General features: G+C 40.1%; 1 protein-coding gene across 1 annotated transcript in view; it reads left to right on the top strand.

Annotated features, from left to right (window-relative positions):
* Positions 1-14,380, top strand: part of LOC115177759 (zinc finger protein 180-like) — a gene marked incomplete at its 5' end in the record, with an annotated part of 42,332 nt that extends 27,952 nt beyond the window's left edge. The window contains 2 exons of the mRNA XM_029738733.1: positions 12,933-12,940; positions 13,591-14,380. Coding sequence (XP_029594593.1) covers positions 12,933-12,940; positions 13,591-14,164 — 582 coding nt within the window. The remainder of the gene's footprint in view (positions 1-12,932; positions 12,941-13,590) is intronic.
* Positions 14,381-18,783: the final 4,403 nt, after the last annotated feature.

Below are 18,783 nucleotides of genomic sequence, written 5' to 3'. Positions count from 1 at the left end.
CATTTTCTGGAATTTTCCAAGCTGTTTAAAGGCACAGTCAACTTCTGACCCACTGGAATTGTGATACAGTGAATTATAAGTGAAATAATCTGTCTGTAAACAAATTTTTTTTTAATTACTTGTGTCATGCACAAAGTAGATGTCCTAACCGACGTGCCAAAACTATAGTTTGTTAACAAGAAATTTGTGGAGTGGTTGAAAAACAAGTTTTAATGACTCCAACCTAAGTGTATGTAAACTTACGACTTCAACTGTATATACATTACCAGTCAAAAGTTTTATAACACCTACTCATTCAAGGGTTTTTCCTTATTTTTACTATTTTCTACATTGTACAATAATCGTGAAGACATCAAAACTATGAAGTAACACATATGGTTATCCTGAAGTAACCAAAAAAAGTGTAAAAAAAAATCTAAATATATTTTAGATTCTTCAAAGTAGCCACCCTTTGCCTTGATGACAGCTTTGCACACTCTTGGCATTCTCTCAACCAGCTTCACCTGGAATGCTTTTCCAACAGTCTTGAAGGAGTTCCCACATATGCTGAGCACTAGTTGGCTGCATTTCCTTCACTCTGCGGTTCGATTCATCCCAAACCATCTCATAGGCATAGTTGTGTTGTCTTCACAGTTAACTCTAATGAACTTATCTTCTGCAGCAGAGGTAACTCTGGGTCTTCCTTTCCTGTGGCAATCCTCATGAGAGCGATGGATGATTTTTGCGACTGCACTTGAAGAATCTTTCAAAGTTCTTGAAAGTTTCCGCATTGACTGACCTTCATGTGTTAAAGATGGACTGTCATTTCTTTTAGCTTATTCGAGCTGTTCTTGCCATAATATGGACTTGGTCTTTCAGCAAATAGGGCTATCTTCTGTATACCACCCCTACCTTGTCACAACACAACTGATTGGCTCAAATGCATTAAGAAAGAAAGAAATTCCGCAAATAAACATTTAACAAGGCACACCTGTAAATTGAAATGCATTCCAGGTGACTACCTCATGATAGGAGATAGAATGATGGTCAAAAGATAAAAGTCAAAATAAAACATAATAAAAAGTACATTTGAATGACACTAAGTGGTAGTGTTTTTACAACTAATGCCGGTTTGCCTGAGGCTGATGCCGTGCAGGTGTATGTACACATGCATATACACACACTCTCATTCAAATAAACACATACAAGAACACACACATACATGTAATAGTGCCAGACATGCACACAAACATATACAGTTGGCATTGCTGTTATGATTTCAGTTGTCCTTGATGTCCTTTGTTTTAAATGTATTATTTTGTTTTATTATTTTTTTGCATTGCTGTTTGCTGTTTTCTTCTGTCTTTTCCTTTTTTCTCTTTAGTTCATTCTCTTGGTTGTTGGTGCATTGGGGGGTTCTTGGGGGTGGGGAATGGAATTAATTGTATTTTTTATTTTTCATTTTTCTTCCTGAGGGGGGACTGTGGGAGGGGTCTCGAATGGTTGAGGGACAGCTATTGGGGATCTTGGAGGGTTCGGGTTCACGGTTTTTGGCCTGGTGGTAGATTGGTCAACGTGCTCTTGAGCAGGGCATTGACCCTGGATGCTTCTGTGTGTCGCTCTGAATGGGAGTCTGTTGGATGACTGGTGTGATGTAGTTGTTGAGCGGCTTCACTGTAAGTATATTGAATGTTTAGAATATTCAATAAATAAAACATTAAAAAAAATTAAAAAAAACTTTTGCAAGCTTGAGCTAGATATCGAGCTAGTGTGACCTTCCTGGTCCACAAGTCAGTGAGTCAACACAGGATGGCACAATGGATGGATAGTTCATTTATTTCCAAAGCTGCAATGATGGGACACACACAGTACGGATGAATGATCAGTAGTGACGGGATATAAATAGCACTCCCACAGCAATTCTCCATAAATCTGCCCGATAATATACTAACAAAAAACAATCGAAATGTCTATCAAAGTTATTGTGATCGTATAGCAGATTTAACAATTCCTAATAATTCTTAATTGACTATAATACAAATAAATACATTGTTTCCATGTGTAATCTCATACTCACAACATCAGAATAAACTAACATCCATTTTAGTATTCAAAATCTATCAAATTAACCTGAAAGAATGACTCAATGTCTCCCTCTGGTGGTGAAGAAGTATAATACACCTACACCAACAAAACCGGGCTGGCTGGCTGGCTGGTGTTCATGAGTTTATAAAACATATACTTTTTACATTTGTCATAAATTACCTGCAATGACGGGACACACAGTATGGATGAATGATCAGTAGTCGACAGGGTAAAAATAGCACTCCTAAAGAAGATGCAGTGTGGATGAATGATCAGTAGTCGACAGGGTATAAATAGCACTCCTAAAGAAGATGCAGTGTGGATGAATGATCAGTAGTCGACAGGGTAAAAATAGCACTCCTAAAGAAGATGCAGTGTGGATGAATGATCAGTAGTCGACAGGGTAAAAATAGCACTCCTAAAGAAGATGCAGTGTGGTGTCAGGAAAACAACCTCTTACTCAACGTCAACAAAACAAAGGAGATGATCGTGGACTTCAGGAAACAGCAGAGGGAAACCACCCCCTTATCCACATCGAACGGACAGCAGTGGAGAACGTGGAAAGTTTTAAGTTCCTGGGAGTCCACATCACAGACAAACTGAAATGATCCACCCACACCGATATCGTGGTGAAGAAGGCGCAACAGCGCCTCTTCAACCTCAGGAGGCTGAATAAATTTGGCCTGTCACCCAAAACCCTGACAAACTTTTACAGATGCACAATCGAGAGCATCTGTATCACAGCCTGTGTATGGCAACTGCACCGCCCTCAACTGTAAGGCTCTCCTGACCCAATCACTGGACACTTTAATAAATGGATAAAACTTCACACACATTCACTGAACTTGAACTTAAGCTACAACAATGTAAGTATAATACAAAAATCGAAAAAGCACTCCTCTACAAAAAATGTTAGATTACAATGTTCACTCACTGGTGTCCATAAAGCAAACAGCACAACAATAAACACATCTATACACTGAGTCAATGAAATTTAACATTGGCTACATAACTGCAAGTATAATATGAAAGTCCCAAAAACATGCCTCTGTACAAAAGCTTTAACTCACAGCAAATTTTCTTTCCCCCTTGTCAGCCTGTTAAGGAAGAGTCATAGCATAGCTACTTCAGAGTAACCAGGAAGTAATTACCACTAGTAAACCAGTAGGCGGCACAGTAACTCACTGCTCTCTGACATCTTGTCAATGATATCATCTTTGCCAAGTCCCATAATAATCTCCTTCTCTATTGCCATCAAAAGGAACACTTCAAGGTTCTCTTGAGTGAGGGAGGTTCTTAGGCGGTTCTTCACAAATTTCATGGTGGAGACGGTCCTCTCACAAGCCACCTGAGTGATGGATAGGGTGAGGAGGAACTTGTAGCATAAATCAATGATGTGATACGCATCCGTGAGCAGATTGTACTGAGACAGGAGAAGATAGCAGCATATCGGGCTGTTTTTACATGTGGAACAACCTCTGCTCACCAACTCCACCCTTTCATCAGGATCCTCAAAGCCTTCCCCTGATACATCACTGGTGGCGGCGGCAGCCCTGCTGTTGTTCTCCTCCAATGCTGACTGTTTCAGTCTTTCCCACTGTTGTGCAAAGCTGATCAGTTCAGCCTGCAATGCCTCAACAGTGGCGTGTTCATCAAATTCCAGTAAGCAATTTTGCTGAGCTCCTTCATGGTTGTCTTTGGAAGGCTCTTAAGGAAAAGGCTTGGGATTCATGCAGGAGACATCTGCACACAGCACTGTATTTGCTGCATAACGGCGGTGAATACTTTCAACAACAGTGTCCAGAACCACAATGTGGATCTTGATTTTGTAATCCATGTCGGTTCGTCTTCTGCCAACTCACCTGGTTTTCTCTTCTTTTTTGTTGTTGTTCTCTTCTCTGGGAGAGCAGTCTGAGCTCCGGCCTCATAGTCCTGCTGCTCCTCCAGAATGCCATTGGCCCACTCAACAAAGTTGTCTGCTGCCCTCTTCACACCCTCAAAGTCTCGGGCACACTTTCTCAGGTTATCCTATGTTCCCATCACCAAGTGCTGTGCTGTTACTATATCCATGCCACTTGTTTACAAGTATTTAGAGAGAGGGGACGTCTGCTCAAAATTCCTGAGAAAAACCTCAGCTGTAAGTATGTTTTCATATTTTAGGAGAGCATTCTTGTACCCTTGGTCGGATGGCAGGTTTTATGGCCACTTCCTTTTCAATTCTTTCCATAGTGATGACCACACCCATGGAAAGTGCACAGTCAAAGCTTCCAAATACTTTCCTCAAGGCCTCGTCTTTGGCCCACCAGCCTGTTTCACCAATTACATCAAGCCGTCCGTGCCTCCTGTCCTCACTGGTTTCCTCCCATAGCTTCATGCGCTTGTTGGAATCTTTGAACGAACACTGCAATGTCATTCAGTAGTGAGAAAAGGGATTCACTTGCCACACCAACCCCAGTGGTGTCAGTTAGCACAAGGTTGAGGACATGTGAGTAACACCATATGCGTACTTGGTTAGGAGACTCTCCTGTGAGCGACGCAGAGAAGCCCCTGTATTGTCCCTGCATATTAGCTGCTCCGTCCGTTGCATTACCAACACACTGTTTGATATCTATGTCCATCTTCTCAAGGGTCTGTTTCACCAGGTCCACAAAGTACTGTCCAGTCGATGACTCACAGTCAATGACCGCAATGAGTCACTCGTGGACAACATCAGTGACATATCGCAGAACTACTGCACACTGGTCTTTGGATGTTAAATCCTGTGTTGTGTCCATTCGTATTGACAACATCCCTGCCTTTCTCACTTCAACAGCAATTGTCTACTGAATCAATATTCTGATGACTTCAATTACTTTATTTGCTGTTGTTTTGGACGTCATAGTTACTAAGGACCCTCTTCCTTTATTTCCCATCTGCTTCTTGCTCTTTCCAATGCAATCACCAACATGATCTTGTAGGCAGACATCATAGTTGCTTAGCAACAATATAAGCTCAAGAAACGTGTCATGATTGACGGCCATGTTTTCCAAGTTATATGCAGCTTCGTGTCTGTGTCCTCTGTAGCTAAGCCCACATTTACCAATAACTTTAACTACATCAATCACACCTTCCATGACCTGCCTCCTCTTTCTGACCTGGTCTCGTTGAACTCAGAGGGGTATGGTGTCTGCTTTGCTGGCTCTGAGGATAAAGGCTTCTGCACTTTTTCTATGGGTCTTGCTTCTCTCGTGTTCCTGTACTTTCTGATGGGCATGTTTCCAGGCCTGCATGCCTCCTTTGACAAATGCACTATCACTGGCTGAAGGTTTTGCGAATGCAAGACATACTGAGCAGAACAAGGAGTGAGTTACTTCATTCTATGTCAGACGTTTTCTGTTTGTGCCATCTTTGGATTGGAATACATTGGGAATGACTCTTTGAGGGGTTTGTTTTGGGTGGTACTGAAAAAAACAAGTTAAAATCCTTGGACTGAGGATGGGCAAAATAATCAAATGGATTTTCAGTGCTTTCGCTGTCCCTTTCTATTTTCCCTGTATTGGGCTCTGAATCTCTCCCTCTGCACATCTGGTTGTTCTGCAGAATTGTAAGAACCGACGCCGGACAGGAGAAGCATGTACGGGGAGTCAAACATTTTATTCTGGAATGGACAAAGAACACGACAGGAACAGCGTCAGCACACGGATAAACAAGACCATATGACAAACAATCCCGAAGCAGGGAACAGAGCTAGGAAACAGACAGTTATAGGGAAGGAAATTACACAAGTAATTGAGTCCACGTGAGTCCAATGAGCGCTGATGCGCGTGACGGGGAAAGTCAGGTGTGCGTACTGAAAGTGGCTTGAGTGCGTAATGTTGGGGAGAGCGGGAGCACGCATGACAAGAATGAGATTAACATTGTAAATAACCTAAATTGAATCTTGTATTACTTGTGCAGTCATCGATTGTATGCCCCCCAATTACAGTCCTACTGATAATCTCATAAAGTACATACTCATCTAAAATCATAGCCTACATGTTTAGGTTTGTGCTCTTAAGTTGTACCTGAAGGTTCCTGCTCTGAGTCTGACTCTGAACTGACCACCATCTCCAGTTCTGCAGGACCACCTGAAGCTCTAGTGCTGCTGCTGCTTCCTTCCCCACCTTTACAAAGAAAATACTCTATTATCATACTCACTATCATCACTGTATCAGTAGGCTACATTAATACAGCTCTGGAAAAAAATTGAGTGGTCTCTTAATTTGGAGTGGTCTCTTAATTTTTCACAGAACTGTATATTATTGTAGTAACTTGTAATGCTGGTACTAATGGTGCTAATGATCTTTGTCATTTCCTGTGCTGTGTCACACAGGCTACTGTGTTAAATTCATGGACGTATTATGGTTACGTTACTGTAGCCTGTTTTGCTGTATGTGCACTTTCCCCAGCTTATGTGGCATGAGTCATGACCGAATCCTGGCAAGTCCATAGTCTAGGTTTACTATTAGTTGAAACATATTGCCTTCAATGTCATATTATGATCGCTACGTTGCACTCATTGCTATGATATAATTCATCCACGAAGATATAAGACGTGCAAACTGTTTAGCCTACCGGCCGTTGTGTCACTATTATTAGCTAGGCTACTTAGCTAGCCATGCTGGGTGTCGTGTGTCAGTGAGTGTGTTTTAGCTAGTGTTTTTGACTGACCTGGTGCCTTCCTGGCGAATATGTCGCTTATTTTGCAGAATTTAGCTGCGTCTGTGGCAAGGGCCTTTCTCTTTTTTTATTCTCTCCCTCTCTGCTCCATCTTTCCTTTTCTGACCGTCCATTTCGCCGTGCGACTTGTCTAAATTGTTATCCGTAGAGAAGCAGGTAGACGGTTGCTATGTGCGTCGCGGAGAGACCTGATGTAATTTTTGCGCAGGGACACTGCAGCAAGAGAGTGAGAGTTGCGCCTGATGCGTGGATTCTCTGTCAACTCATTCCTGTTTGCTATATTATCGCTTGTCAAGTTGATTATTCACGGCAGGCCAAAACGACCCTCAGGCCACTGGGAAATGTCCTGGTGCTCCCTACGGCCAGTCCGCCACTGCCGCTCAGCCATTGCTCATTCATATACTTCTATGTACATATTCTTATTCACCCCTTTAGATTTGTGTGTATTAGGTAGTTGTTGTGGAATTGATAGATTACTTGTTAGATATTACTGCACTGTCAGAACTAGAAGCACAAGAATTTCGCTACGCTCGCATCTGCTAACCATGTGTACGTGACCAATACAATTTGATTTTCCAGTTAGCTACCAACTTGAAAGAGGGAACATTAGCTAGTGTAAAACCCACATGGAAAACGGAGATTCGGCAAATAACATAACGAGTGGCTTATTTGACTCCAAACCAACAACAGTAGTTACTAAAACATAAATTGCTAATGTATGATGTAAAAGGTGGATTTTATGATGTAATGTCAACTTTATACATTCCTATCCCCAGGACCAAAAACTCATGCTTCGTACATTGAACTTGTCTGCAAATTTTAAATATACGTTTTACTCAACTGCGTTACCCACTCCAGTCAGCCGATGGCGATGTGGGAATTTAAGGCAATGACGATAGTGTGACGTATAATCTAGTGGACGGAACGCTTCTTTCAACAGTAGCAACAGTCAGTCAGCCACCTCAGTAGCTTGCTAGACAAGATAGCCGAACCAATAAAGCTCTTTAGACGCTTTCGTGTATATTAGCCACTTTGTTTTAAACTCACTTCTGTTGTCTAGTTAGTTATCCGATTTTATTTCATATTTACGTTGTTGTTATTGGTCAGCTAGCTGGCTTGTTAAGTTAGCATTAGCCTAGCTAGCTAACATCCCCGACCATGAGCTCACTAAGCTACTTTCCAGCTAAAGAAGTGAAAGAGGAGGAGGATGTTACAATACAAAAACAAGTAGAGGGTGAAGCTGTTTCTGTGAAAGAAGAAGAGAAAGACGTTACAGTGAAAGAAGAGCATGACGCGTTCAGAGTGAAAGAGGAAGAGGATGTTGGAGTAAAAGAAGAGGAGGATGCAGTTTTTGGAGTGAAAGATGAGGAGCGGGAGATGACTGTCACATCGAAAAAGGAGGAGGAAGAAGAGGAGGAAACTGGATATCTGGGCCCGGTTTCCAAAAGGCATCTTAAGGCATCCAATGATTCTAAGGATGAACGGACCCTGGTTCACACTAGTAAGTACTGTCTTAAATACATAGGCACAAACTCTGCAGTTGTTGAACTGATGTGTGGTGTTAAAGGGGAAATCTGCAATTGCTACATCCATATTTAGACTTTTAAATTATTTATTTATAGCCATTGATTCTTGAAGAATATAACACATGCCCCATGAGCTTAGTTCAACTGTTGTAACCCATCAGATCCCCAAATAAGCTTTTTTTACTCCAATGTTTAGAAACAATGTAAATCAACACAGTATAGCCTCAACATGGTTAAAACTATAATGTTTATCATGGATAGTCAGTCCTTGCATCTGTAGGTCTGTCTATGAATTTGAGACCAGTTACATTTCTCCAGCCCCATCCATCATCTTATTACCAAAACAGTGGTGGAATTACAGCTTTGTTATTGTTTCAACTGCAGATTGGTTGATTGATGTGTGGCTTTTTTAAAAACGAGGATTTAAACAGAAGAAAACTGGCAGCCCAGAGACCTGAGCTGTGTTTGAATACTAACAGCACTGTTTGTGGTGTAAATTGAGTAATAGTATGCTTGTTGGTCAAAGTATGGATATAGTTAGTATGCCAAAGGTTCCTGGATGTCGTACTACATTCGCCAAAATACGAAATATACAAGCAGTGGACACTATTTCAGTGCAATTCTTCAGGAAATGGGCGTGGCTTCACATTGTTTTCAGATATGAAGAAAATGGCGGAAAACATGCAGCCGAAGTCCAACGAGATCCGATACAAATTCATTTCTTTAACGATTATGACAAATGTTATGAAAATGTTGAGCAATGTAATAACTTATTTGAAAAGTAATTACTTTAACTCATGATAATTAGTTAGCTACGCTGTCCTTATGAACCACATAACATATCATTACAGCAGTATGTACCGGTATGTTAACTAGCTAACTAACGTTGGCTACTTATACATCAAACTTGCCAGTATATTAACTATATTCTATCTAACTAACTACCCAACGTTTATTGACTTGATTATTCCCATCATTCTTAGCTTAGCTAAACGGTATAGTCGTTGTGCTTTCTCCATGGACATTCGGGTGCTTTCATAAATTCGCTCTGGCTATCTACTCCGATTTCAGAGCACTCTCGTTTGAGTACCAGAGAGCAGAATAATGAATTTACTAGCGCTCAACACCCGTTGAATATGTCCAGGTGTCAATAAATGTAGGCAAAAAAGTGTAATTAAATGTTTTCCAGCAGCACAGTTACAGTCACCAACGCTCTGGATAACATGAAAACTGCCTAACCAGCTCTGCTAGGGCGAGTAAAATGGTCAGAGTGGTCTCATTTGTGTCTGGAAGTAGCCAGTTAACTTGGGTACCATTGTGAGGTCAGAATGCTCGGATCAAACCTACTCCTCGGCCAGAGCATCCAGCAGAACAGTTTCATTTCTTTTATAATAGTATCTCAAAATCATTGTCTGTGAGAATGTAGATTAATATCTAAATCTAAATAAAAATTATACAAATCTATAAGTAACTTTTATTGCCATTGCCAACTATGTAAAAATAGCCTACATAAAGCCAACAAATAAAAGCATTGCAGCCTGCAGGTAGAAAATATCCTGATAAAAATAAATATCCTATAAATCACATTTGCTGCACATGGCCTGTCTAGAATGAACTTCAAACATTGTATCAATTATCAACTGGGTCAGCCCGAAACTCGAGATAGCAAGCGTGCAACATTGTATAAAATATTCTGGGCCCTCAGTTTCCTGCTGTCAGTGAGTTCGGACAGACACAGCTGTCTGCTATTTGTGCAAATAATGAGAAGTAATCAGGTATTTTATAATATTTCCACTGGATCAGAGCATTACATTTTTCCCTTTCGTGCTGAGTGGTTATCGAAAGGCCATGAGCTGGAAATATTTTTCAAATACGTTGAACTATTGTCATTTACAATTGATTTTGATCAGACTTTGTTTATTAGCTGTTTGAGGTGAAGATTTTTTTTGAGAAGCTCCACAACTCATTAGTGGTGGTGCGTTAAGACAATCAGAAATACTATCAGACATCCCCAAATGGGAAAATTTATAGGCCTACATTTGTGCGCACGTCAGGCAGACTAGTCCTACTTCTATATGCGTAATCAGGTGTGCGTCCTTACTCAACATTGACAGGAATGTTTCAAACAAAAGACAATGAATAAATTGACAAAACTGACGCATCTTGCGGGGTAAGGTCTGGGTGGTCTGCCATGGGCCGTTTCATTTAGTATCCGTTTGGGTCGGCATGGGGAATGATTCTATTTCCCCATAGTATGTTGTACCGAAGTTGACCGACTGACATTAGATTATGTCAGCAGAGTACCCAGCCAGAAATAATCAGACACCCATTTTTCAAGCTAGCATATAATGTCACAAAAAACAAAACCACAGCTAAATGCAGCACTAACCTTTGATGATCTTCATCAATGGACACTCCTAGGACAATATGTTATACAATACATGCATGTTTTGTTCAATCAAGTTCATATTTATATCAAAAACCAGCTTTTTACATTAGCATGTGACGTTCAGAACTAGCATTCCCACCGAACACTTCCGGTGAATTTACTAAATTACTCACGATAAACGTTCACAAAAAACATAACAATTATTTTAAGAATTATAGATACAGAACTCCTTTATGCAATCGCGGTGTCCGATTTTAAAATAGCTTTTCGGTGAAAGCACATTTTGCAATATTCTGAGTAGATAGCCCGGCCATCATGGCTAGCTATTTTGACACCCACCAAGTTTGGTACTCACCAAACTCAGATTTACTATAAGAAAAATTGGATTAGCTTTGCTGTTCTTCGTCAGAATGCACTCCCAGGACTTCTACTTCAATAACAAATGTTGGTTTGGTTCCAAATAATCCATAGTTGTATCCAAATAGCGGCGTTTTGTTGTGCGTTCAAGACACTACCCGAAGGGTAAAGAAGGGTGACGCGCCCGGCGCGTTTCGTGACAAAAAAAATCAAAAATATTCCATTACCATACTTCGAAGCATGTCAAACGCTGTTTAAAATCAATTTTTTATGCGATTTTTCTTGTAAAAAAGTGATAATATTCCGACCGGGAGTCGTTGTTTTCATTCAAAGACTGAAAATAAAAACATGGAGTCGTCTCGTGCACGCGCGCACCAGTCTCATTGTTCTCAGATCGACCACTTACCCAATGTGCTACTGTTTTTCAGCCATGGCCTGCAAAGTCATCATTCAACGTTCTGGCGCCTTCTGAGAGCCTATGGGAGCGTTAGAAAATGTCACGTTACAGCAGAGATCCCCTGTTTTGGATAGAGATGATCAAGAAGGCCAAGAAATGGTCAGAGAGGGCGCTTCCTGTTTGGAATCTTCTCAGGTTTTGGCCTGCCAAATGAGTTCTGTTATACTCACAGACACCATTCAAACAGTTTTAGAAACTTGAGTGTTTTCTATCCAAAGCTAATAATTATATGCATATTCTAGTTTCTGGGCAGGAGTAATAATCTGATTAAATCGGGTACGGTTTTTATCCAGCCGTGAAAATACTACCCCCTATCCATAACAAGTTAAGTTGATTCACAATACCCAAATGGATACTGTCATTAATGTGGTTCTTCAATAATTACACATAATACTTAATACTGTAGCTGTTTAGTTTACAGTCACATGTTCAGCTATCATCAGCTGATCCAGGAAATCATTTTCTGAATGCCAGTCAAATGACAAATATCACTACATGCAACAAATTGCTTCTTCATTCATTACTCTGGTAAAGACAGTTGGTGTATGTTGTTGTTAGGTGAAGTTATGGGTCCTACAGTAGGTTTATGTTGTTGTTAGGTGAAGTTATGGGTCCTACAGTAGGTCTATGTTGTTGTTGGGTGAAGTTATGGGCTAATTTGGCATACACTAAGTGTACATACCCTCATTGTCAGGGAAAAGCTAACCAAAGAACATTTCACTGGTTGAAGTGTTTTTTTTAAAAGTATAAAGCAGTTGATTTGAGACGATAAAACAAACATATTAAGCAGGACATTGTTAGGTTGCGTCAATTCGAATCTGGTATTAGAACAAAATAGTCAGCACAGAGTTACTTCTGATTTCTTTCTAAATTACTCACGATAAACGTTCACAAAAAGCATAACAATTATTTTAAGAATTATAGATACAGAACTCCTCTATGCACTCGATATGTCCGATTTTAAAATAGCTTTTCGGATGAAGCACATTTTGCAATATTCTAAGTACATAGCCCAGCCATCACGGGCTAGCTATTTAGACACCCGGCAAGTTTAGCCTTCACCAAAATCATATTTCCTATAAGAAAAATGGTCTTACCTTTCCTGTTCTTCGTCAGAATGCACTCCCAGGACTTCTACTTCAATAACAAATGTAGGTTTGGTCCCAAATAATCCATCGTTATGTTCCATCAGCGACGTTTTGTTCGTGAGTTCTAGACACTATCAGAATGGTAAATCACGGTCGTGCGCATGGCGCATAACGTGACAAAAAAAATTCTAAATATTCCATTACCGTACTTCGAAGCATGTCAACCGCTGTTTAAAATCATTTTTTATGCAATTTATCTCGTAGAAAAGCGATAATATTCCGACTGGGAATCTGCCTGTCTGTAAATAGAGGGAAAAACAGAAAGGCGGGGGCAGACAGTGCACCCGCCTAAGCCTTTTGTGTGCTGATAGACCACTTAGCAAAAGCGCTCCTGTGTTTCAGCCAGGGCTTTGAATTACGTCATTCAGGTTTTTCCCGGGCTCTGAGAGCCCATTGGAGACGTGGGAAGTGTCACGTAACAGCAGAGATCCTCAGTTTTTGGAAGAGATGTCAAAGAAAGCAAATAAATGCTCAGACAGGCCACTTCCTGTAAAGGAATCTCTCAGGTTTTTGCCTGCCAAATGAGTTCTGTTATACTCACAGACACCATTCAAACAGTTTTAGAAACTTTAGGGTGTTTTCTATCCATATATAATAAGTATATGCATATTCTAGTTACTGGGTAGGATTAGTAACCAGATTAAATCGGGTACGTTTTTTATCCGGCCGTGTAAATACTGCCCCCTAGCCCCAACAGGTTAAACATCTGTCTGACTTTGTTGTTTACACAGGAGAGAGACGTGACTATCGTGGATCCTCTGGGGAGCCTCAACAACCTCATGATGCTGACGAGGCAGAGAAGAGTCTCTGCAGATCAGGACACCTCAAGAAACACCTGCAGAGACCCAAAGGAAAGAAAACTCACCGCTGCTCTGACTGTGGGAAGAGTTTTGTTTTCTCAGGACAATTGAAATCACACCAGAGAACACACACAGGAGATAAATCATATAGCTGTGATCAATGTGGGAAGAGTTTTACTACATTTAACAATCTGATGATACACCAGAGAACACACACAGGAGAGAAACCTTATAGCTGTGATCAATGTGGGAATAGTTTTGTTTCATCTGGCCTTCTGACTGTACACCAGAGAATACATACAGGAGAGAAACCATATAGCTGTACTCAATGTGGGAAGAATTTTACTCAGCTAAGCAACCTGATATCACACCAGAGAATACACACAGGAGAGAAACCGTATAGCTGTACTCAATGTGGGAAGAGTTTTACTCAGTCAACCAGCCTGATATCACACCAGAGAACACACACAGGAGAGAAACCTTATAGCTGTGATGAATGTGGGAAGAGTTTTGCTACATCTAGCAATCTGACACTACACCAGAGAACACACACAGGAGAGAAACCGTTTAGCTGTGATGAATGTGGGAAGAGTTTTACGACATCTAGCAAACTGACTCTACACTACAGAACACACACAGGAGAGAAACCTTTTAGCTGTTCTCAATGTGACAAGAGATACTATGATAAATGTTCTCTGATTACACATCAGAAAATACATGCATGAAGGACTTGTTTCATGATATCAATGAAATAATGTCACAATGTAGAATATTTTAACGTTGTAGAAGGAGTATTTTAATGATATCACAATGTAGAACCTAAACATTTGCCCCGTTCTATTGAGTTCAGCATGATATGGATATTAGCCTCAGGGGAAAAATCCAGGCTCTGAATTGAAAGAGTATTATTTATGTGATTTAACAAAAAGTGACAAAAAAAAGAGCTGTGTTACACTTACCACATTGGTGACCCACTTGAATCAAAATGTAGCTAGCTGTTTTCTACAAATGGTCCTCTAACCATTGATGTAAACATTATTCCCAGATTCCATGTGGTTTTTGAGCTGTTAGTTTTAACAGGACGTGCAACCTCATCTCCCTCCTCTCGAGCAATTGATGTCAACATGATATCGATGAGTGATGACAAATAAGTGTTGCGTTCCTTTGTTTAGCGACCCCTACATTTAAATGCATCGCTCCAAAATGTAGCTGACTGTCTTCTGCAGGTTGTCCTCTAATCAGTCGAGGTAACAGATATCTCCCATTTCCATGTGTTTTTTTTAGTTGTTAGTTTCAACAGCAAGTACAACGTGATTCCCCCCTTAATAGATATCAGTGATTTATTGCTACTTGTCAAAACAACAGCGTTTCTGGTGCTTGTGCAGTTTATAAGGTGCTTGTTTAAAAAAAAATACGAGTAATATGATTATTGTTGCAGATGTTTGTGTATATAGCACATTTTATGTTGAGGTTTTTAATTTATCCCAAACTGTTTCTGCATATTGGTTATTGTTTTGGAAACGTTAAAACTGTGTTTTGACATTGGGCTATCGCACCTAGCAAAATGTAATTGAAAAGATGTTGAAAGTAGACTATGCAACCAAATATTTCATATTTACATTTCATGTAACATTTAGTACTGATAATTATTTATGCAACCAACTGACAATTTTTTGGGGTACAATTATACTGACATTGTTGCCCTGCATTCTCAGATGTGCCAACCCAAATTTAATAGAGCATGACATTAGGGACTGGGCCCAGATCCAACAACATGCCTATCTAGTGAACCTGGAAAAGAGAGAGAAGCTCTGCAGTGAGGTGGAAAGTTACTACGGATATTGCAGGAGTTTCCTCTTGAAATCGCACATGTCCGCGGTAAGGACAACTTGGTTGCTGATTTTCTCAAGGGTGGGCAGTCAAAAAGATTCGTGTTTTGCGTTTAGCCAGTGCGTTGCCATGGATCACAATTTATTTTGACTGCACGTTTTTCTGTATTGGGGATTAGTTTTGTTTGGGCTCGTTCCAATGGGACGAGAGTTCTAGAAGCTAGTGAGTTTTCGGAAGACGAGAGTTCTAGAAGCTAGTGAGTTTTCGGAAGACGAGAGTTCTAGAAGCTAATGAGTTTTAGGATTCTATAGAAAGAAAAAGGAGAAAAGATACGATTATGTTATTATTTAGAAATGTTTTTAATTGTTGACAGCCAGTAAACACCATGTTTATATTGTAGAAGGCGAAGCATTGTAGTTGATTATAATGAGAAATGGAAGTTGTTTTCTGTTGGTGGTGAGCAAATTTGTCCAACAAAAATATAGGATATATTTGTTGTCTTAAAGGGGAAGGTGTTACAGGCTTTGGTTTTTCCATTTATGTTTTGAGGTTGGACTTTAGCACCTATAGCTCGTTAGCACGTAGGGTGCACTGATTGGTGTCACCTCGTTAGTCAGTATGTGTTACACCTGTGCTGGCTTGTCCATCTAGTTATGGTTGAGTATTGCATTTAATTGTTAATATTTTAATCAATGGATTTTCCTTAGGATGCTCATTAGTCTGTTTTTTATCCTCTTGTGTTTGTGTAGTAAATATTTCTGTTTATTTTCAGTGTTTTTTTCCTGTGAAGACATTGCATCCATGTCTGAAATGTGCTGTATAAATAAAGCTCAATTTGAACATACTGCAAAACAAATGAACCTCATAACAGACTTTATTTTTATTTTATTTAACTTTTATTTAACTAGGCAAGTCAATTAAGAACAAATTCTTATTTACAATGATGGCCTACCAGGGAACAGTGGGTTAACTTCCTTGTTCAGGGGCAGAACAACATGTTTACCTTGTCAGCTCTAACCACTAGGCTACCTGCCGCCCTCTTGCAAAACCAATGAACACATATCTTGGTCCATCTTAGCATGAAAAACATATCTTCCACTATGTCAAAATAGTGCATGGTATGTAAGTTTAGTATCACTTTTCAACCAACGCAGTGCATTAGTTGAAAAGTTTTGAAATCAACAATACGTCAAAGGATTCAACAACTGAAAACTGAAACAAACAATTGGATCAAACAGATCAATCCCACTGGACATTGGGTTTGATTCAGACCCGTGCAGGGCTTAGATTAAGCCAGAACTAGTTAAACAGCTTTGAACGTGTCTTAAATTTGGCAAAGTTAGTCAGAGACTGGAGTCAGGTAAGTAAGCCTAAATGAGAACACCGGGGTTAATCCTGATTAGGTTCAGTATGAACACCTGGGTTAATCCTAATTAGGTTCAGTATGAACACCTGGGTTAACCCTGATTAGGTTCAGTATGAACACCCTGGTTAGGTTCAGTATGAACACCTGGGTTAATCCTGATTAGGTTCAGTATGAACACCTGGGTTAACCCTGATTAGGTTCAGTATGAACACATGCTGTTGGTCTAGTGGTGCTCATTAAAACCCGGAACTGAAAACACCAATACTGGTGTGAATCTTGAGACGAAACAACGGCAGAGGCAAAAATAATTTGTTCAAAAAAACTTTGGTGTGTATGGAAAAACACTCCAAAACAAACGTTGTTAAACCATCCAGTTGTTAAAGATAAAAACCCCACCGCTGCTACTGAGCAGTAGAACAAGCTGGTTGGGCTGCAATTTGCAGTGAATTCAATGGAAATGTAACCACAAGAAGTGAGATCTGCATTATTATCAGGATTACAAGAAGAAACAACAACTTCAGGTGAGATCTGCATTATTATCAGGATTATAAGAAGAAACAACTTCAGGTGAGATCTGCATTATCAGTATTTCACATTTCTCATATTCATATTTTTGTGACATCATTTAATAATAGTGATATCTGCCTTTTTATAGTCTCTGTGGAAGAACCTTAAAATGGCTTTAAAAAGAGAGAAAGCAGAGATCAGAAGAGAGCGATTTACTACTGGCGGTGGACCACCAAAACAAGACTGATGAATTGAGTGACTTCCTGTCTGGAATAATAGAGCAGCAGCAACCTCTGGATGGTATACCAGATGATAACCAACCTCTGGATGGTATACCAGATGAATACCAACCTCTTGATGGTATACCGGATGAAGACCAACCTCTGTATGGTATACCGGGACGATAACCAACCTCTGGATGGTATACCAGAAGATGACCAACCTCTGGATGGTATACCAGAAGATGACCAACCTCTGGATGGTATACCAGAAGATGACCAACCTCTGGATGGTATACCAGAAGATGACCAACCTCTGAATGGTATACCAGATGATGACCTGAACACAAATGGTATATATACCAAAGACAGTAAATTGGTTACTTCCTTTGGTAAATATATTCCACTGTCTGTGTCAATCTTTATTCTTCTTCATTCTAAGGACCATATGAGTTTATTTGTGCTTCTAACCGTGTTCTTTTTCCAGAGGAAAGGAAGTGCCCATTACACACAGTGTCCTTGGACCTTGAGGAGTAACTGGGGCAGCAATCAGCAGTAGAAACAATAACAAAGCATACTCCCTGCCTGTTTCGGTAAAAAGCTGAGGGATGGGGCTGGAGAAATGCAACCATCCATGATATCAACATTATAGTTTTAACCATGTTTTGAGGATATGCAGTGTTTGTTTATATTTACTGACAAACATTAGAATAAAAAAGAGCTGATTTTGGGTTCTGATGGGGTACGACAGTTAAGCTAAGCTCATAAGGCATTTATAACTGATTTCTTAAAGAAACAATGGGTACATATCATTAATGTATAAGTCCCAAAATGGATGTAACAACTGCTGATTGCCCCTTTAAGACTACATCTTGGGCTAATCTAATAGGAGATAGAGGACTACAGTATTTCAGGCATTGTCATTGGATGCATTTGATCAATTCTTAACGTGTTGTTGATGGTCCACTCCTGATGTTCTACACGTTACAGTGTAGCTTCAGCCATTCCTACAGAACAACATTAAAGTGTAGAACCCCTTTACTGCATATTGGTTCAACAACTGCAGAGACGGTACTTACTGGTGTTAAACAGATCTCCAACCTCCTCTTCTTCCTCCAATGTGACAGTCATCTCCCCCTCCTCCTCTTTCACTCCAAAAACTGCATCCTCCTCTTTCTCTTCCTCCTTCTTTTACTGTAACATCCTCCTCCTCTTTCACTCTGAACACGTCTTCCTCTTCTTTCACTGAAACCTCTTTCTCTTCTTCTTTCACAGTAACAGCCTCACCCTTTACTTGTTTTTGTATTGAAACAACCTCCTCCTCCTCTTTCACTAGAGTTTCTTTCTCCGTCCAGCAGACATCCTCTTCTTTAGCAGGAGAGTAGCTTAGTGAACTCATGGTCGGGGATGTTCGCTAGCTAGC

Source organism: Salmo trutta, chromosome 38, assembly GCF_901001165.1.
Source record: "Salmo trutta chromosome 38, fSalTru1.1, whole genome shotgun sequence".
Lineage (NCBI taxonomy): Eukaryota > Metazoa > Chordata > Actinopteri > Salmoniformes > Salmonidae > Salmo > Salmo trutta.
This window is presented reverse-complemented; position numbering and strand designations above follow the sequence as displayed.